The sequence below is a fragment of the Mercenaria mercenaria genome, chromosome 6 (assembly GCF_021730395.1).
Source record: "Mercenaria mercenaria strain notata chromosome 6, MADL_Memer_1, whole genome shotgun sequence".
Taxonomy (NCBI): domain Eukaryota; kingdom Metazoa; phylum Mollusca; class Bivalvia; order Venerida; family Veneridae; genus Mercenaria; species Mercenaria mercenaria.
In genome coordinates, this window is record NC_069366.1 from 815,768 (window position 1) to 829,428 (window position 13,661).

Here is a 13,661-nt window from a genome sequence, read left to right on the forward strand (position 1 = left end):
AATTGCGCTTCAGTTGTTTTACATTCCATAAGAAAGTAATCCATTGATGGATCTTCATCAAATTTAGCACACATATAGGTTACTGTAGCTTTGTGGGGCATGCAATCTCTCATCAAGATCTCTACAGTTACTGCTGAGTTAGTTCCCTTTTAATTAAGTATATCTGGATTTCAAAATTTAGTCACCTCATTCACAAAACAGCCTTTTTAGCGGGTATATAATTTCACTGAATTTGCTTGTGAAATACTGTTTGTTTAATGCATGTAATGGAAACAAACAGATGAAGACTGTAAATGAACATTCTGTATTCTTTGTTTTTCAGGCCCATGATGAAGCTATTCATTTACTGAAAGTTCTGGGCGTGCATAACAAACCTGGTCTCGAGAAATTGGTTAAATGAGTCAGGACAGTGTTGTGCCATTTGGTTTGTTTATAATATAAAAATAATACACAAAAACACAAGGCAAATATTTTTTTTTGTTCAGTGCTTTCTAAATTGTATTTATTTTACACATTCAGTAGAACAAGTGCTTTAGAATGGATTTTGTTAATGTCATATTGTGATAAGAATCAATTTGTATTGTGAAACTGTAATGTGTGTGTATTAAAATAAAGGTTAACACATTGGTTTAATGATCAACATGGTTTTCTTAAAACTGCCATTGGAGCAAGTTAAGTGCATGACAAAACTTCATAGATTCCTTGGACTGGCAATGTAATAGTGAATAATAGTGGAACAACTTTGAAGGGGCCAAGGACAGTATTTGGTCAGTCTATATGACCCTTGAAATATACTATGTTTAGTTGATATGTTAAACTGTATCATACCACAACTCACAGCTTATGTCTCCCACGTGTTTGTACTTATAACAACTTCTCCACATGATGAGTCCTCACCAAACTTGGTCAGAATGATCCTTGCATAGATCTCTGTCAGTATTAATGAAGTGGTTGTGCTTGGGCTGTTTTAGGGGCTATTAGAGCTAAAAATAGATTAAACTTCTTCCTTTCATGAACCACAATAGCTGTTCACCAAACTTGGTCTATAGCATCTTTGTATGGTCCTCTGGCACATTATTGCAAATGGTTTCAACTTAGGTTCTAACGATAGTTGCCTTAAAATTACTTCTTCTCATAAACAATTTGATAGATCATCACTGACTGGTTGATAGCTTCCTTGAACGGTCCTTTCAGCTTTCTTCAAATGGTTCTGCTTGCTTCTGCTTGGCCCCTTTAGGGGCTGCCAGAGCTAAATACCTGAAGTAATATTGATTTGTGTTCTTGAAAGATATTGAACAAATTTATTGTAAATCTTCATGAATTCAAACAGAGTATATGTTTGTATTGTTTATTTATTTTCATTGTGTAGTTGTTGTTAAAATTTCTGTTTGATTATTGAAACACAAGGAAGAATTCTGTAAGGTTATAGTTATTGTATAATGTGTTGTTATTTCGCCAGAAAGAATGAAAGAACATCATGCATTTGTAACCACACATAATATTGTGTGAAAGGGTCGGTTAAACGTATTTTTTTTAACTTGTATATCTGAAGAAATGAAGGCACTGTTAACAAATAAAATCAGCTTAGATGGAATGAAAATTGTATCGTATGCTGGAATCAAAATAAAGATTAAATACAGAACATTTTCTCTGGAAAGAAAGAATACCATACACAATACAAATTGAGTCACCCGCTATTTGGTAACATCTACAAGATACAATTATTTTTATGCCCCCCAAAGACGCCCGCATTGTCAATCCATGTGCGTTAGCATCCATCTGTACATCATTTTAAATTCTTGTCCTGGCTGTAACTCTGCCATCCATAAAGGGCTTTTGAAATTATTTTAGCATAAATGTTCTCTGAAATGAGACAATGTTTCATGTGCAAGATCCAGACCCCTAGCTCCAAGGTCAAGGTAACACTTAGAAGGCAAAGGTTAATCATGGTCTGTTTCTTGTCTCGTCCATAACTCTGCCATTTATCAAGGGATTTTAAGATTACTTGGTACAAATGTTCCCAAAAATGAGTTAATTTAATGAGCACAGACAATTGTAGCATTCTTGGGCATGCTTCGGGGGCTTTTGTCACGTATAGTGACAGCTCTTGTTTGTTTAATAAAAATGAAAAAAACAGCTTTACAAATAGAAAAGATAAATTATAGCTACATTTACACTCAGGAATTTTGTTTAGACAATGTGCCTTTGTAAGTAGAAATTATCTTGGTTTGTGTAATGAAACATGTACAGTTTGTGTTGGCATAGTTGTAAACACTGTAGTTTTAAAATTCTCTAAAAATCTGCTGGTCAGACAGCTTTTTTATTATCAAATAACAAGGTTTTGCTTATATACCTCACCAGTAGCTGTGAAAACTGTACACTTCCAGATGAAGATACAGCCGTGTTTCATTCTGCAGTGTTACGTCATTTGAAAATATATGAACTGCGCCATGAAAGTGCGTTTGCGACCAGCATGCACATCTGCACAGTCTGGTCAGGATCCATGTTGTTCGCTTTCAAAGCCTATTGCAATTAGAGAAACCATTAGTGAACAACATGGATTCTGACCAGACTGCGTGGATGCGCAGGCTGGTCTGGATCCATGCTGGTCGCAAACACACTGTTGGTTTTCTTATGGCATGGCTCATATTATTTCTTTTGGAACTATGTTTACTTCTTTTTATATGTCGATCATTGTACAAAAATTGAGCACATCCATTTTAAGGGTAGAGAATAATTCCTCTTGTTCATAATATTAGATATTGTCAAATCATTGAATTTCATGGACTAGGCAAAAACATCCATTTTATTGGAGTATAGATATATGAATTTCAATCTTTAGAAATAAAATATATGAGAAGTTTGGGTGTACAATTGGGTTTTATGCTGGACAAGATTGAGTCTGCTTTTGTGACCAATGTTGAGCATGATCAGCTTGCACATCTGTGCAGTCTGATCAGTATCTACACTGTTCATTAATCAGTCAGTATCTTTTTGGTATGCTTCCCTCTTTGCAGTTAATGGTACTGTCCAGATTGTAAGATGGAAAAGTTCATTATAAGAAATTAGCAGGGTAATGTTAATTTTGTGGATAGACACAACCACGAAATTCATAAAAATTAGTCCATCACAAAAATCTTTGATTTCACAGTTTTTACGTTTTCAGCACAAACATTTTAATGAAATTAGATATAGAAATTTTCTTGTTTATGCAATCAGTTTTAAGTTTGCTGAAGAGATTAATCATGTATGTGATTATTGAGAAAGCAAATCGGTACTAACGAAATATTTTATCAAATCATTGATGGCGTGATTGTAGTTCTTATTCTCTTGTGTACAAATTGTGAATTATGTCTTTTGAACAATGACATGCATCTGGCAAAATGGAAACTGCAATGTTTTTCTAAGTCAGATTCTTTTCAGCACTTGTATACCTTTTTATCTGTAGATGAAGAAATGGGATGTGTGATTATTCATGTTATAAACATAAATGATAAATTATATGATGTAATTCATGACTTGATGTGAAATAAAAATTGTTTGAATATAAAAAGTCTTCATTTTGTTCACTTTCAGTTTTTGGTGAGTTAACTTTATTGTGTTGAGTTCAAGGCAAATGATGAGCAAACATAATCACCACTCACCTAAGTTTTACAGAGACTTAAAAAGGAAAAAACTCTAAAAATCTTCTTGCTTGAAAATAAATGGCATAGGTTTTTAGCATTCACAAAGTGACAAGGTGAGCTTTTGTGATCGCGCAGTGTCCGTCGTCCATCCGTGCGTAAACTTTTGCTTGTGACCACTCTAGAGGTCACATTTTTCATGGGATCTTTATGAAAATTGGTGAGAATGTTCACCCTGATGATATCTAGGTCAAGTTCGAAACTGGGTCATGTGCGGTCAAAAACTAGGTCAGTAGGTCTAAAAATAGAAAAACCTTGTGACCTCTCAAGAGGCCATATTTTTCATGAGATCTTCATGAAAATTGGTGAGAATGTTCAGCTTGATGATATCTAGGTCAAGTTTGAAACTGGGTCAACTGGGGTCAAAAACTAGGCCAGTAGGTCTAAAAATAGAAAAACCTTGTGACCTCCCTAGAGGCCATATTTCTCAATGGATCTACATGAAAGTTGGTCAGAATGTTCATCTTGATGATATCTAGGTCAAGTATGAAACTGGGTGATGTGCAATTTAAAACTAGGTCAGTAGGTCTAAAAATAGAAAATCCTTGTGACCTTCCTAGAGGCCATATCTATAAATTGATCTTCTTGAAAATTGGTCAGAATGTTCACCTTGATTATATCTAGGTCAAATTTGAAACTTGGTCACATGCCTCCAAAAACTAGGTCATTAGGTCTAAAAATAGAAAAACCTTTTGACCTCTCTAGAGGCCATATTTTTCAATGGATCTTCATGAAAATTAATCAGAATGTTCACCTTGATGATATCTAGGTCAAGTTTGAAACTGGGTCACGTGCGGTCAAAAACTAGGTCAGTAGGTCTAAAAATAGAAAAACCTTGTGACCTCTCTAGAGGCCATATTTTTCATGAGATCTTCATGAAAATTGGTGAGAATGTTCACCTTGATGATATCTAGATCAAACTAAAAACTGGTTCATGTGCCTTTAAAAACTAGGTCATTAGGTCAAATAATAGAAAAACCTTGTGACCTCTCTAGAGGCCATATTTTTCAATGGATCTTCATGAAAATTGGTCAGAATATTTATCTTGATGATATCTAGGTCAAGTTCAAAACTGGGTCACATGAGCTCAAAAACTAGGTCACTATGTCAAATAATAGAAAAAAACGATGTCATACTCAGGTCAAAACTGGGTAATGTGGGGACAGGTGAGCGATTCAGGACCATCGTGGTCCTCTTGTTGATATTTGGTATGTTGCATTGCCTTTTGGTCCGATGCCAAAAATGTTCAAATTATTACCGGGGTGAAAAGAGGCCCTACCCCGGGGGATCTCAAGTTTTACAGAGACTTTTATAGGAAAAAACTGTTAAAAGTCTTGTTGCTTGAAACTAAACAGCATAGGCTTTTGATATTTGGTATTTTGCCTTGTCTAGTGTTCCGCTACCAAAATTGTTAAAATTATGCCCATGGGATGAAAAGAGGCCCTGCCCTGGGGGTCCAAAGTTTAACATAGACTTATATAGGAAAAAAAATCTTCTTGTCATAAAGTTCAAAGCCTAAGCCTCTGATATTTGGTGTGTCGCATTGCCTAGTGGATCTCTTACAAGATTGTTCAAATTATACCCCTAGATTGAAAAGAGGCCCCGCCCTGGGGGTCACTTGTTATATGAATTATATGGAAAAAAGTACTTAAAAATTATTAGATCATAGTTCCTATACTGTTTAATTATAATTACCCGATGACCCCAAGTGAGAAGGGGTCTACTGACAGTGACCTTGACCTATTGACCTACTTTCTTGTTGTTTTTTTAGCTCACCTGTCACAAAGTGACAAGGTGAGCGCTTTTGTGATCGCGCAGGATCCGTCGTCCGTCCGTTCGTGCATGTGTGCGTAAACTTTTGCTTGTGACCACTCTAGAGGTCACATTTTTCATGGGATCTTTATGAAAGTTGGTCAGAATGTTCATCTTGATGATATCTAGGTCAAGTTTGAAACTGGGTCACGTGTGGTCCAAAACTAGGTCAGTAGGTCTACAAATAGAAAATCCTTGTGACCTCCCTAGAGGCCATATTTTTCAATGGATCTTCATGCAAATTGGTCAGAATGTTCAACTTGACGATATCTAGGTCAAGTTCGAAACTGGGTCACGTGCGGTCAAAAACTAGGTCAATAGGTCTAAAAATAGAGAAACCTTGTGACCTCTCTAGAGGCCATATTTTTCATGAGATCTTCATGAAAATTAGTGAGAATGTTTCATCTTGATGATATCTAGGTCAAGTTCAAAACTGGTCACCTGCCTTCAAAAGCTAGGTCATTAGGTCAGATAATAGAAAAACCTTGTGACCTCTCCAGAGGCCATATTTTTCAATGGATCTTCTTGAAAATTGGTCAGAATTTTTATCTTGATGATATCTAGGTCAAGTTCAAAACTGGGTCAACTGGGATCAAAAACTAGGTCATTATGTCAAATAATAGAAAAAACGAAGCATACTCAGTTCAAAACTGGGTCATGTAGGGACAGGTGAGCGATTCAGGACCATCATAGTCCTCTTGTTTAAGATACAACCTTGAAATTTGGATGACATGTACAGTTTAGCATACAGATCTTAAAACTGACTTTCAGTGACTATGATTATGACCTACTAACCTACTTTGTTTATATTTTAGCGTCAGTTTGCCATTTGGCTCATATTACTCAGGTGAGTGATCCAGGGTCATCATGACCCTCTTATTAAAGTAGTATAGGGGTCCTTTTGGTGTCAAAAGAGAACATGCGTATGCGCTCTAAGTAAACAGTATATAAAGACTGACTTACTATTTAGATGATTAGGCAGTTGTGGGAGACATGTGCTTTTCTCAAAAGCAGCTCTAGTTACTAGATGAATTCAATTCCATCTTTAAATATTGTCCCACGTGATTACTCGTATATGATTCTATGTGCAAATCTCTTGCACCATGTTTTTATATTTCATAAATTATGCCTCCTTTTTAGCTTGACTATATGAAGTATGGAGAGATGTCCTACTTGACAGAGTGTCTGCCTCCTGCTTCCGCCCCTTGGTTAAAGTTTTGATGCACCTTCTCTTTAATCTCTGTAATTATTTGATGAGTTTATTTCAAACTTAAAATAGTTATTCCTCATCATCACCCAAATCATATGGCACAAGGACACCAATATTTCATGAATTATCCCCCCTTTACTTAGAATTTCAGGTTCAAGTTTTGATGCGTTTTCACTCTATCTCAGTTATTTCTAAATTGATCTGATTCAAACTTAAAATATTTATTCCACATCATATGACACAAGGTCCATAACTCTAGCAGCAAGTTTTCATGAATTATGCCCCCCTTTTACTTAGAATTTAATGTTAATTTTGATGCATTTTCACTGTCTGTTATTACAGAGATGATTTGATTAAAACTTAAAGTAGTTGTTCCACATCATCACTCACATCATATGATACAAGGGCCATAACTCATGCACCAATATTTCATGAATTATCCCCCTTTTTACTTAGAGTTTCAGGTTAAAGTTCTGGTGAAGTTTTACTTTATTTCGGTTATTACTAAATAGATTGTTCCACCTTATCAATCATATATGACACAAGGTCCATAACTGATACCAAGTTTTCATGAATTATGCCTCACTTTTACTTAGAACTTAATGTAAATGAGGTTTTTTCACTATCTCTCTATTATTACAGAGAGGATTTGATTCAAACTTAAAATAGTTGTTCAACATCATCACGCACATCATATGAAACAAGGACCATAACTCTAGCACCAGTATTTCATGAATTATCTCCCCTTTTTACTTTGGCTAAAGTTTTGTGCACTTTCGCTCTATCTCAGTTATTACTAATGGATTTGATTCAAACTTTACGTAGTCATTCCACATCTTCACCTTCGTCATATGACACAAGGTGCATCACTTTTGCACCAATATTTCATGAATTATGTCCCCTTTTTGCTTAGAATTATAATTATTCAATGTTTTGATACACTTTATCTCTCTTATCGTTTAATACTTCTAACACAGATTCAAGCAATTCTTCATCCACATTGGAGTCATTAAACACTCAAGTGACAGCTCCAGATTCCTCAGATGTGCCCAGTTTCACTATCCAGCATCAAAATAGTCAAGCACCCTGTGACAGCTCTTGTTTAGCTCATATGTCACTTAGTGAGATGGTGAGCTTTTGTGATCACCCGTTGTCTGTCCACAATTTCTTGTGAACACGATAGAAATCACATTTTACATTTGATTTGAATCAAACTTGTATTGGCATAATATCTAGATTCTTTTTGAAAACTGGCCAGATCCATCATGGGATCCAGAGTTATGGCCCCTTAAAGGGCTAAAATTTGCTGTTTTTGGCTTGTGAACACAATAGAGACCACATTTTTCGAAAACTGGCCAGATCCCATAATGGGTTTCAGAGTTATGGCCCCTTAAACTTAGTTGAAGGGCCAAAATTTCCTGTTGTAGAGACCACATTTCACAATCAATTTTAATCAAACTTGCACACAACTTGTACTAACATAATATCTCGATTCCTTTTGAAATCTGGCCAGATCCCATTATGGGTTCCAGAGATATGGCCTCTTAAAGGGCCAAAATTTGCTATTTTTGGCTTTTGCAGCCATATAGAGACTTCATTTATGGTTTGATTTGATACAAATTTGCAAAATATCTGTAACAACAATAGGTTTTGGATTCTATGATTAATCTGTCAGATCCAGTCATTGGTTCCGGAGTTATCGCCCCTGACTGACCCCTGAAAGAGCCAAAATTTGTTAAATTATGCCTCCTTTTTAGTGACAGTGACAAGGTGAGCTTTTGTGATTGCCTTTCGTCTGTCGTCCACAATTTCTTGTGAACACGATAGAGACCACACTTTGCATTTGATTTTAATCAAACTTGCACACCACTTTTATTGGCATACTATATCGGTTCCTTAAATAGAGACTTCATTTAAGGTTTGATCTGATACAAACTTGCAAAATATCTTTAACAACAGTGTTGGATTCTGTGATGAAGCCATCAGATCCAATCAGAGGTTCCAGAGTTACCACCCCTGATTGACCCGACATAGTCAAAATTTAATTTTTACCTTGCGAACATGATAGAAGTGACATTTTACATTCGATTTTAACCACACAACTTAAAGTCGCAATAAGATCTCGGTTCCTTTGGAAAAACGGCAAGATTTCATCTATTTTGGCCCATTCAGCCATATGGAGGTTTCATTTATGTTTTGATTCTATACAAACTTGCACAGCATGTTTGTTTTGGTGATAACTGGGCTAAGTTCAAAAATATCAAACAGGGAATGCCACGCACCAAAAGCGCAGCCTCCTCAAAACGAACCAGTCATGTGGTGTCAAAAACTAGGTCACCAGTTGAAATCAAAAGAAAAGCTTGTTAACACTACCTATTACGATTTCAATACATAGTTATGACCCTCCAGCATAAATCTTGGTCAGACCGTTTATCTTGATGTTTCCTAGGCCAGTATGGAAACTGGGTCATGTGGGATCAAAAACTAGGTCACCCGCTCAAATCAACGGAAAAAGCTTATTAACATTCTAGAGGCCATATTAATGAACCTATCTTCATGAAACCTTGTAAGAATGTTTATCTTGATGATTCCTAGGCCAGCTTCGAAACTGGGTCATGTAGGGTCAAAAACTAGGTCACCACTCAAATCAAAGGAAAAGTTTGTTAACACTAGAGGCCACATTTATTACCCTATCTTCATGAAACTTGCCCACCTCTGATTCATGTGGTGAAGTTGGCAGTTACTTGCGGAGAACAGGTTTGTTGTGGTACAGAATCCAGGAACACTGGTTAGGTTAACTGCCCGCCGTTACATGACTGAAATACTGTTGAAAAACGGCGTTTAAACCAAAAAAAAACAAAAAAAAAACATGGAACTTGGTCAGAATGTTTATCTTGATGATTCCAAGGCCATTTTAACAGGTGAATGTTATAGGGCTATCATGACCCTCTTGTACTTAAAATTTTAGGTTAATCTTGTTGCACTTTCACTGTATCTCTGTTATGACAGAATGGCTCTGATTCGGACTTTAAGTATTTTCCGCATTATCATCCAAATCATATGACATAAGGTCCATAACTCTTTTACTAATATTTTATGAATTATGTCCCCTTTATGCTAGATTATACTTGATATTTGAGTTGATGTTTAGACACACGCTTTTTCTCAAGTCTGTTTGAGATACCAAAATTTTAATCCATTTTGATATGTTTTAGTTTTTCTTAAAACAATCAAAATGTGACGCAGCCCCATTCTTGCACTTTGCCATTTAAGTAAATATTTACATATCGGAAAAAAATGGCCTTCATTTTGTGACTCTTGTTATGCACGCCGGTCCAAGCTACACACTTTTGAGATTTGAATTTTTCAGAGGTATTTTGCATTGCATGTTATGCGAACTTGGACAATGTTTGTGCCGTGTGTGATAATGCTGTAGAGATGAAAGGAGGGGATGACAGTGAGGAAGAGTAAGTCATACAGCGTTTACTGAAGAATATGATAGATTATAACCGCATCGGTAGCAAAGTGATAGAACTCCCGGGTTTAGACTTGCTCCCTGGTCGCGTCATACCAAATATTGCTTGTTATTTAGCATATTGGACGAAATAAAAGTACTATAAACATTTTTGTAAAAATGGAAAGTACATTCAGTTTTCTTATATCATCAGGAATGAAGTGTCAAGTATAGCGTGTTGCAATATTATATCTTCTATAACCATTGTCTATCTTTATACATTTTCTCAATGTCTTTTTCACCCCTTGAATATGGTGCCTGCTTTTTAATTTTGTCTTTTGACAGTTCCTGTGATACGCAGGCTCCATAACCTCAGATCCCCTTCCTAAATTCCAGTTTGTTTAGTTCTGCCCATTGTTTTCTCGTTTGGGGCAAACGCTTTACTTTATCTGGGGACCAAACGCCGCTCTTCATGGAATAACACGCCTCAACATGTGCATCATTGAAGGTTCCATATTCACCGCCGTTTGAATACATCTGCGGATGTCTCTAAATTGTTTTTTGTACTATGTGTAAATGTTGAGTTCTGCTCAACGCAGGGCTAGAGGGCGTGGACAGTAGTAGCATGCATTTCCACTACCGTTCATGAACAGGCTCAATCAAACCGTTTTTGTCGTGTTGAGCGACCTGTGAAATTTCCACTTTTCTCTATTTTAAAATATTTTATTGTAAAACAGAAACATTTTTTCAATGTTTTAGTATACATGTAATGTTTCTATCTTTTGAAATATTTATTGTGAGACTAAAAACCTCTACAATGCGATAAAACATTTATTCAGTATTTTCAAATTATTAGTTCAATCCTAAAAAATGTTAGGCCTACTTCCCTTACAGAAGAAAAAGGCCTGCTGCGTACTCTTGCTGTGTACATACAGCGTATATGATGCGTACATGATGTGTACTGAAATCAAGGGCTTTAAATAGTACGCAGGATATACACCGCACATACACCGATAGTACGTTTGTAGTACACTTTTGACATGCAAATGAGCTCTGCCGCTTACTACTTGCTGCGTACATGCTGTGGACTACATAGTACACAGGATGTACGCTGGAGGAATTTAGTATGCGGGAAATAGTACGCAGCATGTACACGGCACATACACTTTTCACATGCAAATGAGCCTGCGGTGTACTACCCCTGCGGCGTACATGCTGTGTACTCTTGGCCCGAGTCCTGCTGCGTACATGCTGTGTACTCTTGTGGCGAAACTGCTGTGATAATGTAAATTCCTTACCCCACCAACTTTCATATGCAAATGCCCAGTAGGCATTTGACGTCGGTTAGACGTCGGACCCCGACGTCGGATTAACGTTGGATTTTGGTTGGATTTGCAAACCGTTTAGACGTCGGATCCCGACGTTGGCTAGACGTCGCAATCCGACCATTTTCCAACCAAACTCTAACCACTTTCCAACCAAAATCTGACCAAATTTTCAACAGAATTTGCAATCAAACAAGTAATCAACACATGTATTTTATCATCTTTATTTCACATGATAGCGACATAAGTCTAATATCATAAATTCAAAAAAAGCAATCCAGTAATTGAAACATTCAGGTTTAGTCATGTCTGCATGCTTCTTCAACTCCGCTAAAATTCCCATCTGAAATGTGTAAAATTTGACAGTTTCATCATTTCATAAAATTTGAAAACTTATACAAGTATGCTAGAGCTATTACTAAAGAATATAATTGCTACGTGCAAAACAAACATGTTTTATTTTAAATTCTAAAAGAAATCTCTATAACCTCATAAAATGTAATGAAGTTTTATGTTAAACGCAATTGTTTTTTAAAGTAATAAACATAATGCATCAATCTTTGAAAGAATACGTAACATTAAAAAGAATAACTATTAAAATAAGTACAATTTTCAAAAATCTGCTACTCACGTTGCGGATCCCTTTGTGTAAAGTATTTATAAACTTGCTCTATCTTATCCCACAAATATCATATTACCGGAAGACTTGTGTAAACCGATGCAGGCTTATCTCGTGAAGGCTGCCTAATAAACAACATGTGTAGAAGATCCTAAGGTGAATTTAGAATAATGTATACATGTGTATTAAATGAAATTTTTTCCTAAAGAGTTTTAAATTGGTAAAAAAGAAACCCGTTTCCGAAAATAGACAATCTCATGCGATTTTGTTACATAATTAATGATAATGTTTGATGTGCTAATGAACTATTATTTATAAGCGCATGTTCAGGCATAACTATCTTTAAACTATACTAGCAAAATTACACCAGTTAATTTCATTAATAAAAACATTTAAACAGACTTTCTATCCAGCCTAATTCCAACGTCTCCTAGACGTCTAAGTCTGACGTCTATTAGACGTCGTGGTTATGACGTTGGTAAGACGTTGGATTCAGGTCGCCGACGTCGCGACCAAAATCCAACGTCTAACCAACGTCGGTACGACGTCAGGTGTTTACTGGGTGCTGATCATTTGGACAGAAAAAAACAGAAAAAAGATAAGTGACATGCATCAGTAAGTATTTACCCTTACCAAAATAATGTAGATTGATGTTATCAAATAAATTAGTATGCTTTTCTTCATCCACTTTTCAATGAAATAAATCAATTTTTGTAGCATGTAATTTGGTAAACATTTGAAGAAAATGGCGTAACTGCATCAAGGGGAAACAACTTTAATGCAACTAAATATAAGTGTTATGATTTATTATAGACGATGTGTGCGTAGTATGTATTTATTTTGATTAAAATCCATCTGAGAACAATCTAGGACTGGAATTATATAAGCATTTATACACTTTTACGTCCATAAAAAGTAGCGCAACAAAAAATTTTGGACTGATTTTTTCCAATGGGGCGAGCGCAATTAGCCAAAAACGTTCTGAAAATATACGAGCGGCAAATCCGATGAACAACTTTTTAATTTGGAGAGGCCTTAATGAGTTAACATAATCAGCATTAAAGCCTTTATAAAACATGAGAGAATGGTGTTTTGCTTAAGAGTATTCAAATAACAGTGAGAGCTATTAATTCTTCTCATTCGGGCGCTGTTGAGGCATTATCTTGGTAATTATTTCATGTATTACAAAATGTAATGCAACGAAGTTCAAATAAGGCTTTTCAATTATCCAAGTTAGAAAGCTCCAGGATTAATTCAAATTGAAAAAGAATATATTTTTACACTGCATGCAAGGTGCAGCTCAGAAATCACTAAGATGTAAGCTTCACAAATGAACATTGCAAATAGTTTGGCAAATTTTCATTGTTCAGAATACCGGTAATCTGAACTATTCTATGCTATTAAGATAAAAGTTACTCGGAAATCGAGTTCTTGCTTCCAAAAAAAATAAAAATTGTACAAATCCTTCCTGCATGAAATGTACTTCAGACTTTTACCTAAAAAAATTCAAAGTATAAACACAAAAAGAAAATGAACAAGTCCCTCCCACTTATATGAA

At 35.8% G+C, this 13,661-nt stretch overlaps 1 protein-coding gene across 2 annotated transcripts in view; it reads left to right on the forward strand.

The window, feature by feature from the left end:
• Window positions 1–2,839, forward strand: part of LOC123549858 (regulator of microtubule dynamics protein 1-like) — a 50,775-nt gene extending 47,936 nt beyond the window's left edge. For both annotated transcript variants that reach the window (XM_045338296.2, XM_045338297.2), the window contains one exon: window positions 323–2,839. Coding sequence is in view for 1 of the 2 variants with exons in the window: in XM_045338297.2 (XP_045194232.2) it covers window positions 323–400 (78 nt within the window). In the remaining variant the exon portion in view is untranslated. The remainder of the gene's footprint in view (window positions 1–322) is intronic.
• The last annotated feature ends 10,822 nt before the right edge of the window (window positions 2,840–13,661 follow it).